We start from the raw sequence: 27,209 nt of genomic DNA, 5'->3' as shown, positions 1-27,209 counted from the left end.
GTGGTGTTCAGCACGGTGTAAAAAGTAGTTCCAGGGTGATGTTCAGCACGGTGTAAAAAGTAGTTCCAGGGTGATGTTCAGCATGGTGTAAAAAGTAGTTCCAGGATGATGTTCAGCGTGGTGTAATTAGTAGTTCCAGGGTGGTGTTCAGCACGGTGTAAAAAGTAGTTCCAGGGTGATGTTCAGCACGGTGTAAAAAGTAGTTCCAGGGTGGTGTTCAGCATGGCGTAGCATCTTCTTCTTCTAACATGTCTGGAAACGTGTGGGAAGTGAGGAGACCAGTTGCTGGAGTTTTAGGAGAGGAATGTTGTCCCATTCTGGTCTGATGCAGGATTCTAGCTGCTCTACAGACCTGGAACTTGGTTGCTGGGTTTCTGCTTACATGATGCTCCAGATGTATGGAGAACTGTCAAAATCAAAAATAAATACAGAAATATAGAAATGGCTCAATTAACAAATTGATCTACCAATAAATGATACAACAAAATGTAAGAAATGTTTTTCCATTAAGAAACCTATGAAACATGACACAAATGTCTATTTCTTTTGTCACTTCCAGGTGTTTGAAATTAACTTTATGTTAATATTCCTATTTATTTACTTTTTCGTGTCATTTTCAGTTAAATTTATTTATTTATTTGGTGATTTTTCTATTCTTTCCTCCTTTAATTTTGTCTATGCTTTTTGCGTTATTTTCCTTTTAGATTTTCTTTTCCAAGCATATTCATTTCTCTGTTTCCTTTTTACACTTCCTGAGCAGATACAGGCTGGTGGAGCCCATTCTTACTGCATGGCTGCTTGGCTCTGGCAAGTGAGGCTGTGGGAGGGAAATGAAGGTTTTAAGTTGGTAAAAACGGCTGAATTTCAACAGGAGACTGTACAGGATCGTCTCTTTTAGCTGAAAAATCACACAATCACTGATGACTGTTTACTATTTAGTATGGATCAATAACTGAGACGGTGTTCCGGAGTAAGAACAGACGAGTGGTTGTAACTGGGGAGTGAAAACTTTTTGCTCTCAGTGGACACTGAGTGGATACGAGTCTCTGATGGATTGTGTTCAGCTTTACAAGGATTTTCCACACTTTCATTTCTTCTGATTTAAATCAGAGTGATGCATGTTTAACTTGTCTGGATCATTCTGATTGTACAAGATGCTGCAGCAAAGCTCTGGAAGCAACAGAAGAGCTCACATGGCTCCTGTTTGATGGTCTTCTTACTGGTTTCCAGTTCATGTGCTTTGTGGTGAGAACTTCTAGATGCTCTGCATTGACAAGCTCCTCAGTTCATTTCAGATTTCTTAAAGCTGAACTCTTTAACTTTCACTCTCAGCTCATCTGGAGGATTGTTTTTAGCTCCAACATCTGGTTCACCCACTCAGAGACATTTTCTGACCCAAACTGTCCCACTTCCACTGTGTTTAATGTGCTTCCGTTGTTTTACATTCTTCTTTGGATTTCCTATAAAAATGTGAATGAAGTGAGTTACAATGGTGAATTATAATTATTCTGCGTATTATGGTCCTCTTTATCTTGTAAATAGTTTCATCATCATGGTCTGTGCTGGTCTGCAGCTCCATCCCTCCATCTGGTGTCCTGATAGAAGTCCAGCAGCTGAAGGCAGCTTCCTCTTCCTCACTGCTGTCTGACTGCATCCATCTGACTCTGATATGAAGCAGAAACTCAGAGCCAATCAGAGGAGGAGCAGCAGATGATGGAAAGGAGGATTTCAGTTGATGTTCAGATGAATGATGTGTGTTTCCTCTGCAGGTGAAGGTAGAAAGTGTGTGTGAGCTGATGTGAATCCAGCATCATGGATCAGGACAGAGAGGAGGGAGTCCCTCCCTCTAAAACCACTCAGAGGTGAGATGTCCATCTCTAACTGTCCATGACTCTTCTCCATGTCAGAGATCACAACTCACATCACCAAACATCTGGATTCACAGGAACCAGCCTGGACCTGGACCAAGACCTATACCTAGACTTATATCTGGACCTGGACATGAAGTTAAACCTAAAGGTGAACCTGAACCCAGCTGTGTGTCCACGAATATCGACCAGTCAAGAGAAGATTTAATTAATTTTCAACATAGTCGTGGATCTGTCAGACAGTAAGTAGTTGTCAGTCATCATTCAGGTCCTACATGAGCTCCTCTGAAAACATCTGTTCTGAAATTCAGCAGGTCTCTGATGGGTTTTAGGCTGAACTCTGAGATTTAATAACATTTCTGATTTTTTATCAGGATCGTTCAGACGCTAGAACGTGGATCTGGACCTTGGCATGAAGTTAAACCTAAATCTAAACCCAGCTGTGTGTCCATGAAGAGCGACCGGTCGATAGAAGGTTTAATTAACTTCCAACAAAGTCGTGGATCTATCAGACAGTAAGTAGTTGTCAGTATTAAAATGTAAAAGTCGAAGCTGAACTCTCAGAATCAGGTTTTACTGTGAATCTCTGCTGCTGCATCATCTGATCTGATTCATCACATCTGAACATCCTGCATCCTCCAATAACTCTAGAAGCACAAACAGCTGCAGTTTGATCCTAAATCCAGTCACATCAGTCTGAATTCATCTGGTTCAGTTCTTTCAAACTCAGCTGTGTTTCAGAGCTTCATGTTTCCAGTGTGTGAGGGAGCCTCCTCCTTACTGGTCATACTGGATGTTACATACGAGTCCGTCTCCTCTGAAGTCCACTGATCACATGGAACGTGGAGCTGACACACTTTCTTCACACAGTCTTTGCAGCTGCAGCTGTCTGTGATGCAGCAGATTAAAGTTCAGCTCCAAGGTCTTCATCAGCTGGAGAAAGTCCAGTCAGTTCAGAGATCATTAGCTGTGGAAGCTGCCACACATCTGGTGGCTCTCTTCCTTGAAAACAGCTGAGCAGCTTCCTCAGATCAGCTGTGTCACCAAAGTCTTTCAGTTTTGTCTCCTCCTGGTCCATAAGCCAACGATCAAAGCAGAGACACATCAGCTTCATCAGCTGAGATCTGCTGCAGCTTTCAGGAGAAGATGTGGACATGAAACTAGGCTGGATGAAGAAAGAAGAACATGTTGGTGTCTGAATGAGCTGCTGCTGCTTTTCTGGAACATTCTGGGACATCAGTCTGACTCTGTTGGAGCTTCTAACATCTATGACTTCTAACAGAGTGAGCTGCTTCTTAGATGAAGTCCTAACTTTCCTCCTCCATGGTTCCACCTCCAATAAGCAGCTGCAGCTCCTGGTTTCTGGATCTCTGACCAGACAGTTGGCTGCAGAATCTCTGCAAGAAATCAGGAGGGAATGTTGCAGGAATTTGTCTTCTCACCTGCATCCAGAACATTTCTGGAACATTTCAAGGCTGCAGTTCATGTGTGAAAACAGCTTCATTGAACAACATTAAAGTTCACGTCCAAAGTCAGAAATCTGTGTTTTCTATTTATTTTAGTTCAGCAGAACTTTCCATCAAAATGAGCTCAATCACTTTCCAATGATTCATTCTCTCCACATAGATCTGTTCACATCATCCTGTTAAAGTTCTTTTCTTTCTTTTTAATTCCACTGTTTACCTGCAAACATCAGATGTTCCAGTGTTGCTTGTTTCCAGTGTAGTTTGTCACCTAAAGATCAGAATTCATCTGATCAACCAACCAGTAAAGACTTTATCAGAGAATTAGAATGAGTGTGTCAGTATGGTTCAAGACTGAACTGAGGCCTTTCAGAGGCTTTTCATCAGCAGGCTGAGCTGGATGTCGATCTCTGATCAGGCTGGAAGAACTTCTGAGTCTGTCATCAACGTCCATCTGGTCTCATTGACAGCTCCTCTTCATCAGACATGAGCTCCTCTGAAAACATCTGTTCTGAACTTCAGCAGGTCTCTGATGGGTTTTAGACTGAACTCTGAGATTTAATAACATTTCTGCTTTTCTGTCAGGTTCCTTCAGAAGCGAAAACCTGGACCTGGACCTGAACCAGAACCAGAACCTGAACCTGGACCCAGCTGTGTGTCCATGAAGAGCGACTGGTCGATGGGACGTTGGATTGAGTTCAATCAAAGTCCTGGATCTAACAGACAGTAAGTAGTTTTCAGTATTAAAATGTAAAAGTCGAAGCTGAACTCTCAGAATCAGGTTTTACTTTGTGTTGTGAATCTTTTTGCTTCTACAGTTTCTGAGAATCAGGACGTTCAGATGGGCTCAAATGTTAAGATGAGTTGGATCAGATGTTTAAACCGCAGCTGCAGTTTGATCCTAAACCCAGTCAGACCAGTCTGATCCAGTTCTTTCCAAACTCAGACAGCTGGATTTCTCTAAGAACTCAGAAAGCTTCATGTTTCCAGTATGAACGAGCTCCTCCTTACTGTTCATGCTGTGTGTTACATATGATATCCAGTCCTGACACTGTTAGGAAATAACATGCTGCTCCATGTAGAGCTTCTTTTTCTGGCTGACTTTGTCTCTTTAACAACTTTAGCTGAATGTGTTGCTGCTTCCAATAAAACCTTTGTTTCCATTTCCTAAACTTAGTGAAGCTGCTTTGTGAACATGGAGAAAATAATGGTTTGAACATGATGTTGAGCTGGTTTCCTTAAACATTCAGAGGCAGATTTAAGTTTTTATTTTATTTTAGAAAACTTCCAAACCTTCCAAGAAACAGAATTCCTGCATGTTCCACATGGAAAGAATATTCCCTAAAACTCCCTTTGACTCACAAACAAACTAAAACTATTTCTGGTTTTAAAACTCTAACAGTTCCTCTCATGGTTGTCCATCTGACATCAGTCAGTCTCATCCAAGCACACACTGGCTGTGGCTGCCTTGCTCCAGGGCACCTCAGCACAGAGCTTCATGAAGGTGTTGGTGAGAGCTTCCTAAAAGCTGAAAGCAGCTTCTCCATGTGACAGAATGTGATGTGATTCTTCCTGATTCCTCCACAGAGTGGACCAGCAGAGCTCAGAGCTTCCCAGTGGTCAGTCTGCCCAGCAGCATCAAACACAGCTGGACTCCATATTTATGGTCTGTACATGTACAACAACTACTTTTCCATCTCTTCTGTCCACATCATCTCCATGCTGACCTTTGTAGACCAGTGGATTGTCAGTGTGTCCAACATGGATCTGATGTTTGGCTCCATGATTTCAGTCTGATTGTGTCCTTCATATCGTTTCTCTTCCAGCTGCTGGAGGACAACATGATCACTTTCATGAAGAAGGAGCTGAAGAAGATCCAGAAGCTTCTGAGTCCAGATTACCCAGAATGCTCAGTGTTGGAGGGTGAGGATGAGGAGCAGAGGAAGAGCAGCAGAGAGGCGTTAGTGAAGATCACAGTGGACTTCCTGAGGAGGATGAAGCAGGAGGAGCTGGCTGAGCGTCTGCAGAGCAGTAAGAGGATTTCTCTAAAGATTGAAGCTGCTGGATAAACGACACATTTACTGATGTCTCAACACATGAACATCACATATTCACATCCTCATTCCTCAGAGGCTTCAAATCTTTACTGACTCTTCTTATTTCTTCTTTTCTTTCAGAACTTCTGGCTGCAGCTTGTCAACGTAAACTAAAATGTGGTCTGAAGAAGAAGTTCCAGTGTGTGTTTGAGGGGATTGCTAAAGCAGGAAACCCAACCCTTCTGAACCAGATCTACACAGAGCTCTACATCACAGAGGGAGGGACTGCAGAGGTCAATGATGAACATGAGGTCAGACAGATTGAAACAGCATCCAGGAAACCAGACAGACCAGAAACAAGCATCAGACAAGAAGACATCTTTAAACGCCCACCTGGAAGAGATGAACCAATCAGAACAGTGATGACAAAGGGAGTGGCTGGCATTGGGAAAACTGTCTTAACACAGAAGTTCACTCTGGACTGGGCTGAAGACAAAGCCCACCAGGACATCCAGTTGACATTTCCACTGACTTTCAGAGAGCTGAATGTGCTAAAAGAGAAAAAGTTCAGCTTGGTGGAACTTGTTCATCACTTCTTTACTGAAACCAAAGAAGAAGGAATCTGCAGCTTTGAAGAGTTCCAGGTTGTCTTCATCTTGGACGGTCTGGATGAGAGTCGACTTCCTCTGGACTTCCACAAAAATGAGACCCTGACTGATGTTACAGAGTCCACCTCAGTGGATGTGCTGCTGACTAACCTCATCAGGGGGAAACTGCTTCCCTCTGCTCGCCTCTGGATAACCACACGACCTGCAGCAGCCAATCAGATCCCTCCTGACTGTGTTGGCATGGTGACAGAGGTCAGAGGCTTCACTGACCCACAGAAGGAGGAGTACTTCAGGAAGAGGTTCAAAGATGAGGAGCAGGCCAGCAGGATCATCTCCCACATGAAGACATCACGAAGCCTCCACATCATGTGCCACATCCCAGTCTTCTGCTGGATCACTGCTACAGTTCTGGAGGATGTGCTGGAAACCAGAGAGGGAGGAGAGCTGCCCAAGACCCTGACTGAGATGTACATCCACTTCCTGGTGGTCCAGACCAAAGTCAAGAAGGTCAAGTATGATGGAGGAGCTGAGACAGATCCACACTGGAGTCCAGAGAGCAGGGAGATGATTGAGTCTCTGGGAAAACTGGCTTTTGATCAGCTGCAGAAAGGAAACCTGATCTTCTATGAATCAGACCTGACAGAGTGTGGCATCGATATCACAGCAGCCTCAGTTTACTCAGGAGTGTTCACACAGATCTTTAAAGAGGAGAGAGGACTGTACCAGGAGACGGTGTTCAGCTTCGTCCATCTGAGTGTTCAGGAGTTTCTGGCTGCTCTTCATGTCCGTCTGACCTTCATCAAGTCTGGAATCAACCTGATGGAAGATGAAAGATCAGTTTCTGTTTGTTCAAATGAACCAGATCTACATCTCCATCAGAGAGCTGTGGACGAGGCCTTACAGAGTCCAAATGGACACCTGGACTTGTTCCTCCGCTTCCTCCTGGGTCTTTCACTGCAGACCAATCAGAGTCTCCTACGAGGCCTGATGACACAGACAGGAAGTAGCTCACAGACCAATCAGGAAACAGTCCAGTACATCAAGGAGAAGATCAGTGAGAATGTGTCTGCAGAGAGAAGCATCAATCTGTTCCACTGTCTGAATGAACTGAATGATCGTTCTCTAGAGGAGGAGATCCATCAGTTCCTGAGATCAGGACGTCTCTCCACAGATAAACTGTCTCCTGCTCAGTGGTCAGCTCTGGCCTTCATCTTACTGTCATCAGAAGAAGATCTGGAGGTGTTTGACCTGCAGAAATACTCTCCTTCAGAGGAGGTTCTTCTGAGGCTGCTGCCAGTGGTCAAAGCCTCCAGCAAAGCTCTGTAAGTACATATATAGCAGGATGTGGAGAAATATACTGCTGCTGGTATAAGGGTACATCATGGGACAGATTATTACTTGTCTTATTATTTCCTCTTCAGACTGAGCAGCTGTTCCCTCTCAGATGAAGGATGTTCAGCTCTGTCCTCAGCTCTCAGCTCTCCGTCCTCCAGACTGAAGGACCTGGACCTGAGAATCCAGGACTCAGGACTGAAGGAGCTGTGTGATGGACTGGAAAACTGGAAACTGGAAACTCTCAGGTCAGGTTTCTCTGCTGCTCTCACATGTTTTTCCTCTGTTTCAGCTTCAAACATCTCTGTGATGGAATAATCTGCAATGTTTTCTAAACTACTTTGAAATATTCTGAATGAAATATGTCCAGAGTAACGCATCTTTTAAAATGAAGGAACATGTGTTTTATTTAGGACTTAAAGGTATAAATGAGCCTCTGGTTAAATAAAGATGCTCTACTTTGTCTCTCAGCTTTGGTTGAAACGTTGCTCGTCCTGCTTGTTTATCACGTTGTTTCCATCCAGTGGTTCAGTCACATAGTAAACAGAATCACCCCCAATGCTTTTTCCTGCCTAAACTCCTTTACCCTGATGGAAAACATCATGGAGTTTAGGAAAGGTGGTGGGATAAATTCAGAGGATCCAAGAAAAGATGACAGCGTTGCATTGAGAATCCGACCACAATGAGCCTCACCTGTTGCTTTATTCTGCAGCTCTGAAACTACAGATGTTCAATAAATATTCTACAGAAAGGGATTCAGATATTTCATCTAATGCAGTCTGATCACACTGACATGGAAACTATATGTCATGTCAACATGTTCAGATATAAAATATGACTTTATAATCAAGCTTGGTGATTAAAGGGAAGGAAAAGTAAAACATGTTGTCACAACTGCTCACACACACCCACTGTCCTCATATATGTCCACACATTTACCAGTTAGTACAACTGGATAAACACCAGCATTGCTTCCAAGGCTGCAGCCAGAATGAAGTGTGTTATGGAATTATCTCCTTTCATAAAGGAAGCTACGCTGTTCCTCAAAGAGGTCATAAAGAAAGCATTGGAGCAGCTTTCATTAGCATCTGATGGTTTCAGACAGCTCTTACCATGGCTGCTGCTCACACACTTCCAGGTTCTTCACTCTGTAAGGAGGTTCTGGAGCAGACTGGACACTTAGACCAGACCAGGGATGGTGTATCCATACTCTGGAGTCCATACTTTCATTTCAGCCAGTCAGATATCAGATCTGATACTGTGTGAATATGGAGATACCGCTCTGCTGAGACAAAAAAGCCATTTGTTTTCACTCCTGAGAGTTTTAGACACTAAAATTTTGTGTGAAGTCCAGCAACAGTTATTCCTTCTGTGTCACATGATCATGGCAGCTGATCGTGGCTTCAGATGTCAGGATGTCATGATGATGCTGCTTCTGTAAGTGATGATGAGGTTTAGATATTTTACTGGTTTAATGCAGGTTATTACACATTATATTTTATTATATTTAACATATTACTATTACTTATAGTTTATTAACTTCCCATTTAATTAGAATAATCTTATTAATCTGTAGTTTAACTATTTTTATCATTATTTTAAAAAGATTTTCTATTTTTAAATGTAAATCATTATAATTTATTATGGCTTTTAAACCCTCTTAAGTATTTACATTCTTGAATTTAATCTAACAACAACAAAAAATTACTTTATTTCTTGCCGCCTTTCTACACCCAATGTCACCATACACAAAATAAATAAATAACTAAATAAAAATAAATTACATTAGAGTTAAAAACAGATTAAAAGACATTGGTCTTACAATAAAGATTTTAATACACTGTGCAATAATTATTCTCCTTTATGGCCAAGAAGTATCAACATCGATATCAGTATATATAAAAAATTAAACTAATGGTACCGTATTGATGGGGACTAGACAGACTAGACCCCAGATGTTGTAAAGTCTCTGGTTCCTTCTCTCAGTGTAGACCGGCGACGTTTGTGACATGAGTTCTCTCACCTGCACCAACGTTAGAGTTGATTGTGATTTATAAACGGAAACAGACGTGGGACGTGCGTCCGCATGCTTTTATAAATCTGGAAGTTTTGTGCTGCATTTCCTTGTTTCTGTCACGTTTCAGCAGACTGGACCCAGTGAACGTCAGTAACCCAAGGATTGGTGTAAAGATAGTTTATTTGAACAATGTACTGGACTGGAAGGCGGTGTCAGGATCCTTTCAGGTAGCTCGTCAGAAGGCATGAAGGAGTCCCACACAGCAGATATTTCTGGATGAGATGACAGGGGCAGCCAGAAGGATTTCCACCGCGACTCTGTTGAGCAGCTGAATTAAAGATGGTTAGAATGGGGCTAGTAGTGGGTTAATATGCTCCAGACTAATCCTTCCGATGGGAGTCCAGAGGGGTCCTTCCAGTAATAAAGGTTAAGTCCGTAATCCAAAATCCTAGTCCTAGAGACAATCCAAAAAGGTCAGAGTTCCAGAATAATCCAAACGACAGAACAGAGTTACCTAGTGATGGGACGAACGACACTGGTGCGTCAGCACTGTGCCGAGTGCACAAGTGGGAAACCCCGTATTGGTGCGTGTATCGCTTTAACAAAAAATCACGTGACCGATACAGGAAGTGTATCGTTTGGATGTGCCGCGCCAAATTGTGTTTATAAAGAAACAAACTGTATCAACATGTCGTGGGTTTGTTGGATGGAGATTGCGGTGTTGCGGTGCCTGTTGGATTGTTTGATTTGCTTTGCTTTGCTTCCACTCATGGATCGTTCAAGAAAAATGTCTCAAGTCTGGAATCATTTTGATCTTTTGACGCCAAATAAGGTAAATCTTTTCCTCCTTTGGGCATTGTTTACTGGTAGTTTTTAATTCAATGTTTCTACTCTTTACTAGTAAGAGGTTTGATTTGTTTTCTGGTAAATTAACTTTTTGTTTTATTGCAGGTGAAGTGTCGGCACAGAATTGTCATACATCAACAAGAGCACGTCATCAATGCTGAGGCATTATAGAGCTCAGCATGGCAATGAAGAGTTGGCAGACACTCCTGCTGTGAGTACCCCAGGTATGATGAAATTCTCACAAACTTTGAATTTTCAAAAATACTTTATTACACACAAAAGGCTTTGCATGACTGTAATATTATTTGTGAAATTACAGTCCTTTAACAAGCTTTAAACCAAATAGTTCTTTTTGGCTTGCAGTTCCTAACAAGCAAGCATTGGATGAGGCTGTGATCAACATGATCATCAAAGACTGTCAGCCACTCACCCTCGTAGAAAATGAGGGATTCAGGGAGCTCATGCAGCTTGTTGCACCCTCATATGTTCTACCAAGCAGGAAGGTATGTGTAAGAAGTGTATGGTTGAATTAATTAATGAGTACTGTCGATAGATAAATGCACAGACAGCCATGTATGTATTCATAAGGTATTACAATATTTGTATGGTTATTTTTAGACCGTCAAGGACTTTGTGGACCAGAAATATGAGGAGGAAAAGGAGAAAACAAAAAAGGACCTCCAGAGCGCCGTTGCTGTTACTTTAACAGCTGACATGTGGCCCTCGATTAATATGGAGCCATATCTTGCTGTTACTTGCCACTATGTGGACAAAGACAGCCATGAATTCCGTACATCAGTCTTAGGAGTGCAGCATTTTCCACAGAAGCACACTGCAGAAAACATGGCCATGGTTAAAAGGACCTTTATGGAGGAGTGGGGCATAGCGAGCAAGGTCAGGTGTCTTGTCACTGATGCAGCACCAAACATGATTTCATGTGCTCGAATACTACAAATACGGCAAACTATTTGTATTGCCCATACCATCAATTTAACTGTGAAAAAATCATGTGATCAAATTACAACACTAACAGAAATACGCAACAAAACACGGCAAATTGTCACATACTTTCGAACAAGCACCACGGCCAAAGAAAAGCTCACTCAAATGCAGCGACAGCTGGGAACACCAATCCATAAATTAATAAATGAGGTGCCAACACGATGGAACAGCACCTACCACATGCTGGAAAGAATGACTGAGCAGAAGGAGGCAGTCTGGGTGTCACAGGCCACATTAAAAAATGATATTACTCCACTGACTCCTGAAGAATTTGAAGTCATTGAAGAGATGCTCAGGGTGCTCTCTCCTTTTGACCAAGCCACAAGAGAACTCTGAGGAAAAAAGAGTCTCGGGGTCAAAGGTTATTCCACTGATGAGAATGATCTACATTGAGCTTCAACGTCAAGCCTCAGCATTAACAAAACCAGCTGCTCAAGAACTGGGTGCAAATCTGAAAAGGCGGCTAACTGAGTCCATCTGCAACATGGAATCACTCAGTGTGATGACACTGGCAACACTGTGGGACCCCAGGTTTAAAACAGTTGGCTTCTTTAGTCCACAAAGAGCAACGGAAGCTGTTAAGAGGCTGAAGTCGGAGTGTGCTGCTGAAATGAGGAGCCATGAGCCTGACCCAGCAGAAGAACCGAGCTCTTCACATGGATCAGAACCCAGTTCAGGTATGACAACACATTTGTTGTGTGTTTATATGTATATTTCTGTGGTTTATCATAAGTGTATTGCCGCATGACAGAATTTTTCCAAACATATTTCTTAGGACACAATCTCTGGAAACCTCTGGATATGGAAGTTGAGGAGAGCCGGGGGACATCGAATACAACAGCAGATTCCATAGTTGAAGTCCAACGCTACTTGGCCGAAAGCAACACACCCAGAACACAAGACCCGTTGCAGTATTGGAAAAATAACCAGAAAACATATCCACACCTTTATCAACTGGCGCTTAAATATTTATGCACACCGTCTTCATCTGTTCCCTGTGAACGAGTATTTTCTAAGGCAGGGGAACTGGTGTCCAAGAGGAGAAACCGCCTTGGAGCAAAGACACTTCAGAAACTTTTGATTCTCAATAAAAATGTATGAATGAATCCATTTTTAGTGTGTTATTTCATATGATTGAACACTTTGGTTAACAAGGATGGGGTCATTTAATTAAAAGACTAGCAATTGAATGAAGATGAAATATTATTTCACAGGCTAACGTTGGGTTGACAGCATGCAAGATTTTCCATCTTTTCATTTTGTTAACCTGCAATGATTTTAAATCTACAGCAGAGGTCACTATTGAGTGACCAACACAGTGTCAATACAGTGTCAACACAGTTTGTGTAATGTGTCAATACACTCCTTAAGGCATCGTCAACCCATCCCCAGAGTTACCAGACTGGGGCAGGCAGAATCAGAAGATCCGGGTCAGAAGCAGGTCGGAGATCAATTCAGGCAGGCAGGCAGAAGAACAGGGCTGGAAACGTGCAGGGAATAAACCAAGACGATCTGGCAGAGAGAAGTTGTCACACACAGGTATATAAAGAGCATAGCACAGGTGGAGCGCATCAGCAATCAGAGCAGAGCTGGAGGGAGGATGCCTTCAGGGACGGCTGGGAAATCCTGACCCCAGCCAAACACTGTGACAGTTTCCCTGCGGACGGCGCCTGTAGTCTGCTTTGCTACGCTCAGGTTTATAAATGAGGCCCCAGATCTTCTGCAGGTTTATTGCTCTGCCACAAATAACATCCACAGACTGAGAAGAGATTTAAAGATGTGTGAAATACATTTCACATGTAGAAATGGTTTATCAGACTTTCATGTAATTATCAGTCCACACAGGTCTTTGCTGTGAAACTAGCTCTACCTTTAACACTTTCATTTCACGGTGAACTGAAGATGTAGACGCTGTTATTAATTAGATTAAACATGTTTGTGGATAGTGAGATGTTTGTAGCTGAAGGGAGATATTTGCACAATCTCTCCTATAAATGTTAGAAAGTCAGATAAAACTTGTGGATAGAGTATGTTGGAGAAAACCTTAAAAATGCACAGGTAATAAAGAACAGGTACTTCTTCCCATAGTATTAAAATAGACAGGTACTAATTTCCCACTTTCCTAATTAATAAGGTACTGTTCCACACATTTTCTTTCTACCTTTTTTTTTTAGGGTCTTCTCCTGCGTGTTCTTTGATGGATCAAAATATGACAGACTACTTCTCTCAGTTAACTAATTTATTAATTACAATTGATATGAGAAATGTGCAAATACAGAATTCTGGATTCGTATTGTCTGTCCCCTGGACTAATACAATACGGAGTCTGCTGCTGTTACAGTCAGAACGCCCTCTAACTGATCCTGGAATCCTTATATAGGGGTCTGAATATACACAGTTTTGCTGACTCATGCTGGAGTTGCAGAAGTCTGGCTGGGTGTAGTCACAGGTTGACCACATTGCAGATGTCGACCCCCCTCCTTGTGACACCCATCCATTTGGTGGCTTCTTTTGTTCTGGAAAACAGGGACAAAGAAAACACACACACACAAACAAGGTATCTCCTCTGACCTCTGGTCGACCCAGAAATTTCCCTTAAGGGTAACATTCCACATGTTGTTTTACTAGCAACACCCTGTTAGTCAGTATATGAGCTTAAAGATAATATATGATTAACAGAGTAAGAATATAAATGAAAATAAGTAACACACCCAAGCCATCCCTTGATGAGTACCTCAATAAATTTATCTACAAGTACTAACAATGAAACTAGATTGTGTATCTCCACTTTTCAAAGCTCCCCATTAGAAGTTCAGCAGATATTCTGCCTGTACAGAGCAAATTCTGGATTTGTTATTTTGAGGAATGTATTTTAGTTGTTCATAAACATTAAATGTAACATAAGTTTAATACAAATATTATTAATATTGTTTGATTCCTTCTCTTCAGACTGAGTGGATGTATCATCTCAGATGAAGGATGTTCAGCTCTGTCCTCAGTTCTCAGCTCCCAGTCCTCCAGGCTGATAAAACTGGACCTGAGTATCGAAGCCTCAGGACTGAAACATCTGTCTGCTGGACTGCAAAGTCCAAACTGTAAACTGGAAACTCTCAGGTGAGGTTTCTCTGCTGTTCTTATTAGTGTTTGTATTGTTTCAGCTTCAGTCTCTGTGATGCAAAGATCTGAAACCTTTTCACAACTATTTAAATATAAAAATGAAAAATGTGGAGATTAAAATATTGTGTAAAATGTTCCTTATTTATTTATATAAGACAATTATATCTACATATAAATGACAGATGGTTTTCTGTCTGTGGCCTAAAACCTGATCATGGCCTGATCTCCGTCAAGCAGGAACAGCAGAGGAGCTGCATGCAGGTTTTTACATTTGCATTAAATAAATCCTAATTTCTTTGGTGGAACAACTGACAACCTTTGGAAAGTTGGAAATGCAGCAGAGAGGCGGTTTTCCAGAGATTACTGTAAATGCATTAACATGTTATGTTTGTAGCCCTTGTGTTGTCTTCACATTTTCTACACACATTTTGTTCTCAAGGGTAAAAACAACCCGGTCTGTTAGGACGGATGGGAGATATTTGAGTTAGAGTACTAACAATGAAACTAGATTGTGTATCTCCACTTTTCAAAGCTCCCCATTAGAAGTTCAGCAGACATTCTGCCTGTACAGAGCAAATTCTGGATTTGTTATTTGAGGAATGTATTTTAGTTGTTCATAAACATTAAATGTAACATAAGTTTAATACAAATATTATTTATTTTGTTAAATTCCTTCTCTTCAGACTGAGTGGATGTATCATCTCAGATGAAGGATGTTCAGCTCTGTCCTCAGTTCTCAGCTCCCAGTCCTCCAGGCTGATAAAACTGGACCTGAGTATCGAAGCCTCAGGACTGAAACATCTGTCTGCTGGACTGCAAAGTCCAAACTGTAAACTGGAAACTCTCAGGTGAGGTTTCTCTGCTGTTCTTATTAGTGTTTGTATTGTTTCAGCTTCAGTCTCTGTGATGCAAAGATCTGAAACCTTTTCACAACTATTTAAATATAAAAATGAAAAATGTGGAGATTAAAATATTGTGTAAAATGTTCCTTATTTATTTATATAAGACAATTATATCTACATATAAATGACAGATGGTTTTCTGTCTGTGGCCTAAAACCTGATCATGGCCTGATCTCCGTCAAGCAGGAACAGCAGAGGAGCTGCATGCAGGTTTTTACATTTGCATTAAATAAATCCTAATTTCTTTGGTGGAACAACTGACAACCTTTGGAAAGTTGGAAATGCAGCAGAGAGGCGGTTTTCCAGAGATTACTGTAAATGCATTAACATGTTATGTTTGTAGCCCTTGTGTTGTCTTCACATTTTCTACACACATTTTGTTCTCAAGGGTAAAAACAACCCGGTCTGTTAGGACGGATGGGAGATATTTGAGTTAGAGTACTAACAATGAAACTAGATTGTGTATCTCCACTTTTCAAAGCTCCCCATTAGAAGTTCAGCAGACATTCTGCCTGTACAGAGCAAATTCTGGATTTGTTATTTGAGGAATGTATTTTAGTTGTTCATAAACATTAAATGTAACATAAGTTTAATACAAATATTATTTATTTTGTTAAATTCCTTCTCTTCAGACTGAGTGGATGTATCATCTCAGATGAAGGATGTTCAGCTCTGTCCTCAGTTCTCAGCTCCCAGTCCTCCAGGCTGATAAAACTGGACCTGAGTATCGAAGCCTCAGGAATGAAACACCTGTCTGTTGGACTGCAAAGTCCAAACTGTAAACTGGAAACTCTCAGGTGAGGTTTATCTGCTGTTCTTATTTGTGTTTGTATTGTTTCAGCTTCAGTCTCTGTGATGCAATGATCTGAAACCTTTTCACAGATATTTAAATACACAAATGAAAACTGTGGAGATTAAAACATTGTGTAAAATGTTCTTTATTTATTTATATAAGATAATTATATCTACATATAAATGACAGAGGGGTATTCTTAATGATGAACAAGAAGGACCAGCACAGGAGCTGTCAGGGCAGTTTTTTTAGGGAATTCTGGGCTCTTCTACCCCAGGATTGGTGCCACTTCTTTACCTCTGTGTATTATGATATTTTTCTTTGTTCTTGATGGGGCCTGATGTAATACACCCAATTTGTTTTCTTCTTTACATTGTAGTAGTAGTAGTAGTATGTAATGATGGATTATTAGTTTCTCAAATTTTTATGCTTTGGTACCCATCACCACTTAAACCACGTTATTACACCTCTGATTGCAAATACATTTTCAATAAGCCACTCAACAAAGAGGCATTGGGTATTTTATTAAAAACAATCAAGCACTGATTTGCAAAAAACAATAACTTAAAGCGTCGGTTTTTTGTCCCTTAAACAATTCCCTTCACTTTCTGAAAGAGCCTTGCTTTGGGGACACGGGCCTGGCTCCGTCAACAACAAAGACAGCGACTTAGGTTGAATTATAAATAAATTTAGCCTGTATTTAGCTACTGATTATATAACTGAAATAGCTAATGGGTTCATTAATGTCTTAATAACTACTCAAAGGCGTCACTGGACGGCTGGAGATGAAGGTCTGCTGCTGGGTCGGACTCAGACGATTCTGGAGCAGCAGAGCATAAAGGCTTATTGCTCCATTATATTTTGCTTTTGTGAACATTACCATGGCTCTAGCAGACACTTTCACTTTGCCATATGTGTGGAGGAATGTAAAATTAACCCCTGCATGAGACCCATGTCAAGAGCAGTTTAGTTTTAGTAAACACTCATGTAGGAGGAAAAAATAATTGAGTGATGTCACCCTCGTGAGGCAATAAGTATTTGGTGTATTTTATTTTATATTGCTGTAAAAACAACCAAAAATATTACAACATTTAACTTCTTTCTTTATTTATTTTTTATTTAGGATATTCAAATGTCCCACCAATAACATTTTATAAGACTAGATCTGAACACATCTTAACAACGTAAATGACCTTCGCCTAAAGCTCATAATTACTGAGCAGAACTTCGATGCTTCATAATAAAACTCAATGCAGCCATAACTGAGTGAATGTTTCTGCTGCTGGAGCTCTGGCTTCCTGCTGCTGTGGCAGGTTAGTTCAGTTTAACAGTAGACATGTGGATTCAGCATCTCTTCCTCCAGTTTTCAGTTCTCATCCGACCCGCGCCATTAAACCATCTATCTTCTTGTTCCAGTCGCTCTGACTGAGACACAGTGTGTGAAACACAGTTCACTGTAGCTGGCCTCCAGATTAGTAACGTTCAGTTAGCTACAGCAGGAATCATTGCTCTACAATGAACTGGCAACTTGTCCAGAGTGTACGCCTCCTCTCACCCGTTAACAGTTAAAGGCAGATTTATACTCGCAGCATCTGTGTGCGGTCGGTTACAGTTCCATCCTCCACGACCCATCTAAGGTTAGTGGTTACAGACAGTGAATGAATGACCAAGAAATGGTTTCAGTCCTCTGTAGTTGTACTTTCACCATTATTGGAGAAGAAATGTCTAATATTCTCTGCTGCTCCTACTCCTGGCCTCCCTCTCAAGTCTTTTCTGGTTTCCAGGTTTGTGTTGTTTGGGAGGCATCATCTTAAGGCAGAAGTTCGCTCGCGCTTCCATGAGGAAGAACGAACCATTGATCAAACCATTTTTATAAGGAGAGGAGGTTAATGAAATGATTAAAACTAAAATATTACATGACTTTATGGCTTTGTTTTAACTCAGATGCATTAGTATTAATATTAGTTATAGTTGTGCATAATATTTAGTCATAGGGGTGTGGGGGCCCTTAGAATCACCTTTCCATCCTAAACGACGGCGCTGGGAAATGTATGCAAGATTTACATTTGCATTAAATAAATCCTAATTTCTTTGGTGGAACACCTGACAACCTTTGGAAAGTTGGAAATGCAGCAGAGAGGCGGCATTCCAGAGATTACTGTAAATGCATTAACATGTTGTGTTTGTAGCCCTCGTGTTGTCTTCACACTTTCTATGCACATTTTGTCCTCCAGGGTCAAAATAACCCGGTCTGTTAGACTGTTTATAAAGATTGATAATAAAATTTCCACTACAAAGGTCACACATTGAGAGAATGAAACAAAGTATTTTATTTAAGAGCTGCAGCAATGAGAGTCACACTGTCAAACAGCTTTGGCTGAACGAGTCTAAAGAAACACACAGGCTTGGTTAATCCCATCCATGTAATCAAACCAAAATGCCATAGGTTTTATTTTCTTTAGTTATCTCTGTATTAATTTTGTAGAGCACTTTCCTGGTTTATTGCAGAAATAACAATATATTTTACCTGCATCAATGTACATTTGTTGTTTTGGTGTTTAAGGTTTTTCTTGTATTTAAACTAATTTGCATACAGTTACCTCTGCTGACAGTTAAAAGATGAGCTCCTTTAATTGAATTTAATTTATTCATCAGCATTTCCTTTAAGTTTTAGGAAACTTCCCTCTAAGCAATTTATTTATTGTGTAACGCAGGACTCCACTGAGACATAGGCAGCTTTACCCCTCTTTATTGAAATATACATAAATATACAAAGGTCAGTCAAGACAGACCTGAATGAGCCTGGTTGTGGAGAAGAGGCTTGTGGATCAGCGAAGGGGTGAGTCCATAGCGTGCGTTGGTTAAGATCCTACAAGGAATAAGGGCAGGAAGGCTCCTTATATACCTTGTGGATCAGGTGAATCCAATAGGTCCTGATGAAGATGAACTGATCAGGATCAGCTGTGGCAGATCAGGGAACTGCAGGAGACTGCAGGAGGCTGACTTCCCTGACAGAGCCCCCCCTCTAAGGGCCGGATTCCAGACGGCCCAGAGAGACGGCAGAAAGCCGCGGCGGCAGGAGCCGGATCTCCGGAGGACGACCCGGCGGACGAGTAGGCCGGGGCCGGAGCCAAGGAGGATGAGCAGACCCGGGCCGGGACTTGGGACCGACTGGGACCGGACCTCTGGAGGACGGGCCGGAGGGTGAGCGGACCAGGTCCTGGACCGGATCTTGGGAGGATGAGCAGACCGGGGCCGGGTCATTGAAGGAGGACGACCAGACCAGGGCCGGGTCATTGAAGGAGGACGACCAGACCAGGGCCGGGTCATGGAAGGAGGACGACCCGGAGGAGGACCAGACCAGGGCCGGATCTCTGGAGGAGGACCTGGAGGACGTGTAGGCCTGGAGCTGACCCTTGGTGGATGGGCGTACTCTGACCGGAGCTCTAGAGAACAGGCTGGCTGGATCTCTGGCAGCGGTCGGGCAGGCTGGACCTCCGGGGGCTGAGCAGGCTGGACCTCCGGCAGACTGCCAGAGGGCTGCTCGGGCTGGAGCTGGAGCTCAGGCGGATGCCCAGAGGACTGTGCAGGCTGTCCAGGCTGGAGCTCAGGCGGACGGCCTGACTGGAGCTGGCGCTCAGGCGGACGGCCTGACTGGAGGTCTAGAAGATAGGCACAAGGGATTAGTTCCAACGGACGACCAGGAGGTCGCTCAGACAGGGAAAAAGCCAGGGCCTGGAGAGGAGCGTCTCGCTCGGAGACCCCTTCGGAGACTGGCGTCCCAGGCTGGAGAGCAGCGTCGTGACCGTCGACCCCCTCAGAGACAGAAACCACCGGCTGGAGAGGAGCGTCGCGACCTTCAACCCCCTCAGACACAAGAACCACCGGCTGGAGAGGAGCTTCACGACCATCGACCCCCTCAGAAACAGGAACCACCACCTGGAGAGGAGTGTCGCGACCGTCGACCCCCTCAGAGACAGGAACCACCGGCTGGAGAGGAGCTTCACAACCGTCGACCCCCTCAGAAACAGGAACCACCGGCTGGAGAGGAGCGTCGCGATCATCGGCCTCCTCAGAGACAGGAACATCCAGAGGTTGGGTGGACCCTGGAGCTGACCTCAGACCTATAAGCGCCAGGCAGGACCGTTGCGCTGGCGTCGGAGGTAGAACTGAAGCAGCCCGTGGAGCAGGCGTCGGAGACCGAGCAGGGGCAGGCCGTGGCATCGGCGTTGGACGTGGGATAGCCGGTGAAGACCGGGGAGCAGGCATGGGAGGCTGCAGGACAGGAACAGACTGGGGCTGAGGCGTCGGACGCTGTAGAGCCGGGACTGACCGTTGCTGTGGCGTCTGACGCTGTAGAGTCAGGCTGAACTGGGAAGCAGGCGTGGGCGGCTCCAGAACCGGGACTGACTCCTGGTCACTTATAAATCACTGGAACGAATATATTTTTTGATAAATTTAGTTGATTGCCATCGGAGAACTAGTAGAATGATGTCTCCTAACCCTGCAGTATCAGTGAGCTGCACTGAGTGTGAGCAACTTTCTTTAAGGATAACACAGTTGGAGAAGAGGATTGAAACACTGCAAGACATTCGTGTGAATGAAGAATTTATTGACTCTGTAGTAGCTTCTGTACAAGCTACTGAGTTGTCAAATGGATTGAGTCAAATCTTCATACGCGAAGGCATGTCGCATGTGGAGCCTCCCGCTACAGACCTGGCTGATACACTTCCTTGGATGTGTTCAAATGACATTGGAATAACTGCGGAAAATCCCAAACCAGACCATCAGACTGATCTCTCCTTCTGGAACACTGTTGGTGCCAGACCAAAGTCATCAACCCCGGCCAGAACCTGGTCTGCTGTTGTTCGTCGCAGAGGTAAATCCAGCAGGAAATTTAAAGCTCCAGCACTCACTCCACCACCTGAAGTCTCACTGCATAATAAATATGATGTGTTGAGTCATATTAAAATGAATGATGATGAATGTAATGCAAGGATATATCAAAATTCAAGAAATAGCCCTAAAACTCAGCCCAGGGCTAACCAGACCAGGAGGAGAGGCCAAAATTCCACAAACAGGAGGACTAGAGAAGCCATCGGCGCCTCCACGCAAAAACAAATAGACACAATTCTGATTGTTGATACATCAGTCAGGGAACTGACAGAGATGTTGCCGACCATTCTGTCTTCACATCCAGATGGTATGAAGATCATTGTCCACACAGGGTCTTTTGATATTCTGAGGAGGAAAACTGGCTCCGAGATCCTGAAGAAAGACTTTTCTCTGCTGTTGGAGAGACTGTGTCAGTTTGGAGCACCATGTTTACATTTCAGGACCCATTCCTACAGCGGGTAAAGGAATTGAACTTTTCAGTAGACTTCTTGGCCTGAACACATGGTTATCAAACGCATATATCACCCATGGGATAAAGTTCATTACTTCAGTATCTTTTGGAACTGTAAGGAGCGATTCAGACCTGATGGTGTGCATCCAAATCTAACTGGATGCAGATTACTTGGTGCACACTTGCGTCATGTTGTTGGGATGGCAAACCCAAACATGATGTACAGATAAGAGCGAAGGACACAGCAGAGAAGCGATCAACTCCCAGTTCTTCCCCCTCACCAGACCCTCTTCTCCACATCACCCAAGGTCTTCAAAGGATGTCTCTATCCCGGTCTGAACCCCAGCGACCACCATCTACCAAGAAATACAGGGCTCCCCCTCCTCCCCCTCCTCATCCTCCTCTTAGATCCTCTGTCCTGGCAGACCAGGGCACAGGAGGAAGTGCAGGAGGTTCACAGAGCAGCAGAATTCACAACAAAGATAACATGCCATGATGCGTTCAGGGTCCTTGCTGTAGTTTTGCTACTACTGACAGCTGTTCTGAGATCAAGCCTGGACCCAGTAGGATTTGTGTGTTAGTTAGTAAAATAAGGAATCGAACACGGTCAGCTTGTGGGGTGAATCGATCTAATCTGTTAACTGTACCTTGTATAACTCAATACAACAGAGACCAGTGTAAACTTCATAAAGCTGCTGTACTAAATGTTAGATCTCTGTCCAACAAGTCACTGTTAGTTAATGACTTCATCATTTCTCACAGTTTAGATTTTCTTTTTCTGACAGAAACATGGTTAACAGAAGACACAAGTGCTACAGTTCTTAATGAAACAGCACCCCTCATTTTAGTTTTATGAATAAATGTCGAATCGGGAGGAAAGGGGGAGGAGAAGCTGCCTTATTTAAAGATTGATTCCAGTGTAAAGAGATTTCATTTGCTGATTTTACTTCTTTTGAATATCTTAGTTTTATTTTAAAGGGCATTCCTAAAATCCTACTTCAAATCATCTACAGACGTCCAGGACACTGTGTAAATTTTATTGATGAATTTTCTGAATTATTGTCGGTTATCTCTACTGATTTTAACCATTTCATCTTAACTGGGGATTTTAACATTCACATAGATAACATGACAGGATGGTAATGTCAAGGAATTTTCTTCCATATTGGATGTTTGGTTTGTGGCAGCATGTCAAAGAACCGACCCACATTCGAGGTCACATTCTGGACCTGGTTATTTCAAAGGGTGTTGATATTTCTTCTGTTGCGGTCACTGACTTGGCCTTGTCTGACCATTTTTGTATTTTGTTTGATTTACTGATCACTCAGAATGTCCAACCAACCTGCTTCTCTGTTAGGAAGAGATACATTAATGAAAGAACAAGTGCTACGTTTGTGGAGGCTATAGCTGTGTTACCAACAACCAGTGCAGAGTCAGTTGATGGACTCCTGGATAATTTCAATCTGAAAGTCTTGAATGTAATGGATGCTGTAGCAGCGATAAGAATCAAGAGCACTTTGATCAAACAGAAAACACCATGGAGAAACACCACTGTGGTTACCAGCCTAAAAAGAGAAAGCAGAAAAACTGAGCGAAAATGGCTTCAAATTCACTATGAGCTGTACAAACAAAGCCTCCGTAACTATAACAATGAGCTGTGCAAGGCCAGAGAGCTACATTTATCTGAAATGATTAGCAGGAATGTCAACAATTCTCGCACTCTGTTTGCTATGATTGAAAAACTTACAAATCCTCCTAAACAGATAAGCCCAGAGCTCCTGTCCACTGAGAAATGCAACCAATTTGCCAACTTTTTTAGCCAAAAAAATGAAAACAATTAGGCAAAATATTAATTCCACACAGTCAAACATGAAAATTAGTCTGTGTCTAAAACTCGGAAATAATTCTGATGTTATGTCGCAATTTAAAATGGTGAATTTAAAAGTCCTACAAAAAACAGTTTGGCATTTGAAATTAACAACATGCACTCTGGACATGATACCATCTGACTTTTTAAAAACAGTTTTTACCTCAGTAGAAAGTGATCTCCTACTGATAGTTAACAGCTCACTGGCATCAGGCATTTTTCCCAAGTCACTAAAGATAGCTGCTATTAAGCCACTCCTATAGAAAAGGACTCTAGACGCCTCTATAATGAACAACTATAGACCTGTCTCTAACCTCTCTTTTATTTCCAAGATTATTGAAAAAGTTGTATTTCACCAGCTTCATGACTTTTTAAATGAAAGTGGAAATCTTGATAAATTTCAGTCCGGCTTCCGACCTCATCACAGCACTGAAACAGCTCTGGTCAAAGTATTAAATGACATTAGGTTGAATACTGATTCTGGTCAAGTATCAGTCCTGGTTCTGTTGGATCTCAGTGCTGCGTTTGATACTGTAGATCACAGAATCCTGTTGCACAGGCTGGAAAACTGGGTTGGACTTTCTGGAGCAGTCCTTAACTGGTTCAGGTCCTATTTAGAAGGCCAGAGTTATTTTGTTACGATCGGCAGCTATGAATCTGAGCGAGTGGCCATGACTTGTGGAGTCACCCAGGGGTCAGTCCTTGGACCTCTTCTGTTCAACTTGTATATGCTCCCTTTGGGTAAAATATTACAGAACTATAGCATTAATTATCAAAGTTATGCAGATGATGCCCAACTTTATGTGTCTCTGTCACCAGATGACTGCAGTCCAATAGACTTATTGTGTCAGTGTCTGGAGCAAATAAACACCTGGATGAAGGAGAATTTTCGAAAATTAAATGAAGACAAAACTGAGATTATTCTGTTTGGTAGCAAAGAGAAGAGGGTCAGCATTGGTAAACACCTGGAGACTCAGGCTCTTAAAATCACTGAGCAAGTTCGTAACCTTGGAGTGTTGATAGACTCAGACCTGACTTTCAGCAGCCACATCAAAGCTTCACTAAGAAGCATTTTACCAGCTTAGAAACATAAACAGAATTAAAAGTTCAGTCTCCCAGATAGACCAAGAGAAACTCATCCATACATTCATCTCCAGTAGGCTGGATTACTGTAATGGTCTTTTAACAGGACTTCCTAAAAAGAGCACTAAACATCTGCAGCTCATCCAAAACGCTGCTGCTAGAGCTTTAACCAGGACAAAGAGATCTGAACACATAACACCAGTTTTGAAATCTTTACACTGGCTTCCAGTCAGTCACAGAATAGATTTTAAAACCCTTCTGATCATTTACAAATCCCAGAATGGTTTAGGCCCAGAATACATCTGTGATATGTTCAGAGAATATAAACCTTGCAGAGCTCTTAGATCCAAAGACTCTGGTCAACTAGTCCAGACCAGAGTCTAGACTAAACATGGAGAAGCAGCATTTAACTGTTATGCTGCAAACAAGTGGAACAAACTGCCAGTGGAGATTAAACTTTCACCAAATGTAGACATTTTTAAATCCAGGTTAAAAACATTTCTTTTCTCATGCGCCTATGCATGAAATCTGCACAGTAATTATTTTCTTATAACTTATCTTGCTTTTAATGATTTTAGTAATTTATTATTTTATTGTCTTTCCCCACACTGAAATTTTATTTCTTGCATTTTATCTGTTTTATTTCCTTTATTATTGCTTTCTGCACCGTGCTGAAATGTTTTATGTAAAGCACTTTTAATTGTCTTGTACATGAAATGTGCTATACAAATAAATTTGCCTTGCCTTGCCTTGCCTTACACTGAAATATCTTTTACACTTTTTACTGGGCAGCATGGCTCAGTGAGTGGTAGTCCTGTAACCCAAGGGTTGCCGGTTCAATCCCACCACGGAGAGCTCATGTTGAGGTGTCCCTGAGCAAGACTGATGGGTCATGGTTGAGCGCCTTGCAAGGAGAGCTGTCAAACACCCCTTAAAAGGACTCCAAAAAGTGTGGGTACTCTGAACTTCTGACCCCTATATGGCCCTTCCTACAGGTGGTGAGCCCACTGAAGTACTCATCACCTGCTTTTTGCCACCTCCTCTTTGCCCCACCCAAATATCAACAAGTTCACTGCCTGCACAACTAATGTGCTCGCTGATGGAGATTTGAGCCAGATTGACATAGTTTATTTACTAGTATGCCGAGCCCTCTTCCTTTCCTCTTACCACTAGCAGTGCTGCAATACTCCTCCTGACTTTAGGCTAGCACCGTTAGCTCTGACACACACATATATATATATATATATATATATTCATTCATTCATTCATTCTCTGTACCGCTTGGTCCATTATGGCTTGCGGGTTAGCTGGAGCCTATCCCAGCATTACCAGGTGAGAGGCAGGGTACACCCTGGACAGGTCACCAGTCCATCGCATATATATATATATATATATATATATATATATATATATATATATATATATATATTTCTAAATATGAAATCAACAAGGGACAGCTAAATAACACAAATCAAAACAGTGAGGTTATAACAAGTCAGTACCAAGATCCAGACTTACAGCCGTACTAGAATTTCTTTTTAAATGTCCAGGTGATTATTACTGAGATGGGATTTACACCAGAAGTTAAAATTACAGCTTCTAGAAAACTCTTTCTGATCAAAAAGAACACTTGAAACTACAACTGGAATAAACCAAATGAACCTAGTCATGCTAGAAGTTAAACCTCCACTTTTTAGTAAAAGCCTTGCATGTGACTGTATTTGGTGGCAGATGTAGCAGCCATTTGCTAAGAGTCAGTGAATTCTGGGCTCCATGTATGGACGGGGTTATAGGTTCCTACTAGGGGTCCATATGCAGCATTTTGTGTTTCCATTTGCAAACCTCAAACCATGGACATGAACCATCACTAGGATCCTCGATCACAGTAACCCAGCTCTCTTGTTCCTCGTCTTCATTCCACCTCTGCAGCCTCTGTGTTGACAGCAGGAATTTCTATTATTCTGGCCAATAAGGCAGCTGGCTGCAGGGCAATCAGCTGACATCTGGAGTAAACAATCAGAGCAGCATGAAATAGTGCTGCAGTCCCTTGACTCAATGACAGGAACAGTCCTGCAGCTAAATGAACGGCAAAAAATCTCAACCTGTAGGAGTGGGTGCAGCTTCAATGAAAAGTAAAATATAGAAAGTAGCAATTAAGACAAAAAGCTGGTTAAAAGTTAAAGAAACAGGAAAAGCTACGGAGTGACTACAGCAGGCTATACACAGGTTGGTGCATGCACTGTGTGTAAAACTTTCTCCATAATTTTATCTCCCTCTTTCTCTCCAGGCTGAGTGTGTGTGGTTTCCTGCAGGACTCAGGACTGAAGAAGCTGTGTGATGGACTGAAGAGTCCAAACTACAAACTGGAAACTCTCAGGTCAGAAATCATCAAATTCATATATAATGTTAAAGGGATAGAATATTTATTTCTCCAAAAGGAAGGCAGGTAGAAAAAGTGTGACAACCACTGAGCTATAGCTGCTGTTAGAATGAGTTTGAAGTTGTAGTTTCTATTTTCACCAGCAGAGGGCGCTTTTAGTTCTTCTGCACTGATGCCAATAAGAACAGACTTCAAGCGAGAGAGAGCATGCTAATGCTAATAACTGGATGAAGAGTGGTTAAAACTTAATTTCATGTGGAATCATTGATTCCGCAAAGTATCCACACCCACGAGGAGGTTTCTGAGTTGTCGGACATCACCGTGTTATTGTGTTTTTGTGGAGAGAAAACTCCTGTGAATGATAACAGTTAGCACCTAGCATAGCATGCTAGCTGCTGCCAACCACGGCTAATTGCTGATTTTGTGGATATATTATTGTTATGTGTGTCATTATGCTTCTAAAACAATGTTTAAAACCAACCGGAGGTAAATAAGAGTGTGCTGTGGAGTTATTGAGAGACGGTCATTTAATTAATCATTTTGAACAT

At 42.3% G+C, this 27,209-nt stretch overlaps 2 protein-coding genes across 3 annotated transcripts; both read left to right on the top strand.

The window, feature by feature from the left end:
• The first annotated feature begins 3,992 nt into the window (after positions 1–3,992).
• LOC121636060 (ribonuclease inhibitor-like) lies at positions 3,993–26,731 on the top strand. The gene is made up of 7 exons (XM_041979395.1): positions 3,993–4,017; positions 7,246–7,297; positions 7,397–7,555; positions 14,122–14,286; positions 14,973–15,137; positions 15,824–15,988; positions 26,569–26,731. Exons 1-7 carry the CDS (start codon positions 3,993–3,995, stop codon positions 26,729–26,731), a joined length of 894 nt encoding a protein of 297 aa, XP_041835329.1.
• LOC121636063 (zinc finger BED domain-containing protein 4-like) lies at positions 7,562–13,050 on the top strand. 2 transcript variants are annotated; one of them, XR_006009605.1, is made up of 5 exons: positions 7,562–10,394; positions 10,534–10,673; positions 10,789–11,849; positions 11,948–12,565; positions 13,037–13,050. XR_006009605.1 is itself a non-coding variant. In XM_041979397.1 (3 exons), exons 1-3 carry the CDS (start codon positions 10,325–10,327, stop codon positions 11,506–11,508), a joined length of 930 nt encoding a protein of 309 aa, XP_041835331.1. In that variant the 5' UTR covers positions 7,562–10,324; the 3' UTR covers positions 11,509–11,898. The 2 variants fall into 2 exon arrangements, 1 of the variants encoding a protein (XP_041835331.1); XM_041979397.1 differs by lacking the exons at positions 11,948–12,565; positions 13,037–13,050 and having other exon boundaries at positions 10,789–11,898.
• Positions 26,732–27,209: the final 478 nt, after the last annotated feature.

The sequence above is a fragment of the Melanotaenia boesemani genome (assembly GCF_017639745.1).
Source record: "Melanotaenia boesemani isolate fMelBoe1 chromosome 2 unlocalized genomic scaffold, fMelBoe1.pri SUPER_2_unloc_3, whole genome shotgun sequence".
Taxonomy (NCBI): Eukaryota; Metazoa; Chordata; class Actinopteri; order Atheriniformes; family Melanotaeniidae; genus Melanotaenia; species Melanotaenia boesemani.
The sequence above is the reverse complement of the archived record's forward strand: the minus strand, read 5'-3'. Positions and strand labels throughout refer to the sequence as shown.